At 52.0% G+C, this 1143-nt stretch overlaps 1 protein-coding gene across 1 annotated transcript; it reads right to left on the bottom strand.

Annotated features, from left to right (window-relative positions):
- Positions 1-652: 652 nt before the first annotated feature.
- BX661DRAFT_192262 (uncharacterized protein) lies at positions 653-1143 on the bottom strand. Its single transcript, XM_051537703.1, has one exon. The coding sequence runs from the start codon at positions 1111-1113 to the stop codon at positions 682-684; it is 432 nt and encodes a 143-aa protein (XP_051388364.1). The 5' UTR covers positions 1114-1143; the 3' UTR covers positions 653-681.

The raw sequence follows: 1143 nt of genomic DNA, 5'->3' as shown, positions 1-1143 counted from the left end.
AATATTGCCTTAAACTGCTTGGCCACTTCCATTCCCTCGACCCCTTCTACGGTAACTTCAACCACAAGCACTAATAGTCCAACTACCAGTTTTACTAGCACTGGGTTCAGTGATACTGCCGAGTCTAGTGAGTCCAGCGAGTCCAGGGAGTCCAGCAAGTCCAGCGAGGCCGTTGAGTCAAGTGAGTCAAGTGAGTCAAGTGAGTCCAGCGAGACTGCTGAGTCCAGCGAGACTGCTGAGTCCAGCGAGACTGCTGAGTCCAGCGAGACTGCTGAGTCCAGCGAGACTGCTGAGTCCAGCGAGACTGCTGAGTCCAGCGAGACTGCTGAGTCCAGCGAGACTGCTGAGTCCAGCGAGACTGCTGAGTCCAGCGAGACTGCTGAGTCCAGCAAGTCCAGCGAGGCCGTTGAGTCAAGTGAGTCAAGTGAGTCCAGCGAGACTGCTAGGTCCAGTGAGTCCAGCGAGACCAGCGAGACCAGCGAGGCCGCTGAGTCCGAGGAGTCCAGGGAGGCCGCCGAATCAACCTCCACATTGTCCACGACCACACGCCACACCATCACCGTTACAGTCAACAAGTGCCCCTTGCCCACACAGTGATAACTGAGTTTATAAAAACAATAACTTTTATTTATCAATATATAAAGTGGATAAATATTTACACAACCACAAAAAGCACCTGACTCACTTTCTCTTTTCGCCCTGCATAGTGACAATAACGGTTCTCCTGTGCTGGTATGTTCTGTGCTCGTTCAAATATATACCCTGCCACGTTCCGAGAGCCAGCTGTCCATCCTTGATCGGTATGTTCAAAGAAACGCCGACCAAGGCACTCTTAACATGGCCGGGCATATCATCGGGTCCCTCGTCTGTGTGCTTGTACTTTAGTGTTTCAGGAGCAATATGATCGAGGGCCATTGTTAGGTCTTCGCGTACCTCGCGGCAGACGTTTTCGTTAAGACAGAGAGAGGCACTGGTGTGTTGGAGGAAGAGGTTACACATGCCGACTTTGTATTTGCGCAGTTCGCTGTCAATGGCTCGCTCAATCTCGTTGGTTACAAGGTAGCTGCCCTTGGAGCGTGGCGGGAACGTGTGTGTGACTTGCGACCAAGACATTGCGTGAATTTGCGTTTAGCGAAAGGGTGA

The sequence above is a fragment of the Kickxella alabastrina genome (genome assembly GCF_025024165.1).
Source record: "Kickxella alabastrina strain RSA 675 chromosome Unknown BX661scaffold_166, whole genome shotgun sequence".
Lineage (NCBI taxonomy): Eukaryota > Fungi > Kickxellomycota > Kickxellomycetes > Kickxellales > Kickxellaceae > Kickxella > Kickxella alabastrina.
Note: the sequence above shows the minus strand (reverse complement) of the source record. Positions and strands in the feature narration are given on the sequence as shown.

Coding starts and splice junctions, on each gene's coding strand:
- BX661DRAFT_192262 (XM_051537703.1), bottom strand. CDS start 1,113: ATGTCTTGGTCGCAAGTCACACACACGTTCCCGCCACGCTCCAAGGGC.